Raw genomic sequence first — 1,474 nt, 5'->3', positions numbered from 1 at the left:
CTGATTTTTTTTTAAAGGAAAAGAAAATGAGATACCATTTTTTCTATTTCTTTTTACCCTAAAACAAATATTTTTATTTTATCTATTTTTCTTAAAATGCATGCTCGACACATTTTGAGGTCGGAGCGAGTATATTATATATATATATATATATGCATGTATGTGCGTACAGTCTTTGTAAGAAATTCCATGTAATAACATGGGGTTGTGCCATCGACCAATCATTTATATCACATGGTCACCCACCCCACCCCGCCCCACCCCACCCCCCACTTATTAATAAAAACAGATAGACAGAATTTCCACAGCCACATTCAGTTAAATGGCCCAACTTTCCTCTCTCTCCTTCATCCTCTTCCTCTCCGCCGTCCTCAGCCTCACCTCCTCCGCCGCCGCCGCCGCCGCGCAGCAGCAGTTCCTAGCGCGGCAGAACGCCGCCCGGTCGGTCCTGAATCTCCCGCCGCTGGTGTGGGACCAAACAGTCGCCGGCTACGCCCGTCGGTACGCCGGCCGGCGCCGGCGTGACTGCGCCCTGCGGCACTCCGACGGTCCGTACGGGGAGAACATATTCTGGGGCAGCGGCGACCGGTGGACGGCGGGGCAGGCGACGGCGGCGTGGGTGGCGGAGCGGCGGGGTTACGACCACCGGACGAACAGGTGCGCGGCGGGGCGGCAGTGCGGTCACTACACGCAGATCGTGTGGAAGGAGAGCCGCCGTGTGGGCTGCGCCAGGGTGGTCTGCGGCGGCGGAAAGGGGGTTTTCATCACCTGCAATTATGATCCACCTGGGAATTATGTTGGGGAGAGGCCCTATTGATTAATTAATTAATTAAGAATTTTTATTTTATCAATTCAATTTTGACATTTTTGTAGCGTAATATAGTAAATTTTGTGAATTTTTTTATTGGATAATGTTAAAGCAAATTGGTGGCAATATTTTGAAACTCAGCGTAAATTTTATTTTACTTTAATAATTGTATAACGCTTATTTATACCTTAAAAAATGCGAAAATTTTCATTATTCTTAAAAAATTGTATGACTTTTTTTATATTAAAAAAAATATTACATAAAACTTTATGTTATGCAAAAAATATAGATAAAAAATTATATTCTCATCACACAAGGGAGGTTTTATGTCGGTGGGGTTTTATGCAATATTTTTTAAATTATAAGAAAGTGTCATACAAATTTTTAAGTATAGTAAGATTTTACGCTAAATTTCGAAACCACGTGAGAATTATGAGCAATTTTAATTTTGTAGTAAATTTCTCCTACTTTTAGCCATAAATATATATATTCATGTCAAATATGATAGCAAAATATTCTCGGTATAACATTAGTTTTAATTTATAAAGTCATAATAATTTTTATATTCCCCCCTTAAGTGAATATGCGTTCGAATCTAATGTATATTAGGATTATATTGATATATAATATGAACAAAGTAAAAATAACTAAAATAATTTTATAATT

At 39.8% G+C, this 1,474-nt stretch overlaps 1 protein-coding gene across 1 annotated transcript; it reads left to right on the top strand.

The window, feature by feature from the left end:
• The first annotated feature begins 292 nt into the window (after positions 1 to 292).
• LOC127259767 (pathogenesis-related protein PR-1-like) lies at positions 293 to 971 on the top strand. Its single transcript, XM_051287355.1, has one exon. The coding sequence runs from the start codon at positions 323 to 325 to the stop codon at positions 815 to 817; it is 495 nt and encodes a 164-aa protein (XP_051143312.1). The 5' UTR covers positions 293 to 322; the 3' UTR covers positions 818 to 971.
• Positions 972 to 1,474: the final 503 nt, after the last annotated feature.

This window comes from Andrographis paniculata, unplaced genomic scaffold, assembly GCF_009805555.1.
Source record: "Andrographis paniculata isolate CXL003 unplaced genomic scaffold, ASM980555v1 Contig14END, whole genome shotgun sequence".
In the NCBI taxonomy this organism is placed as follows: Eukaryota; Viridiplantae; Streptophyta; class Magnoliopsida; order Lamiales; family Acanthaceae; genus Andrographis; species Andrographis paniculata.
The sequence above is the reverse complement of the archived record's forward strand: the minus strand, read 5'-3'. Positions and strand labels throughout refer to the sequence as shown.

What these genes read in the sequence shown, in the direction of transcription:
- LOC127259767 (XM_051287355.1), top strand. Translation starts at nt 323, where the DNA reads ATGGCCCAACTTTCCTCTCTCTCCTTCATCCTCTTCCTCTCCGCCGTC.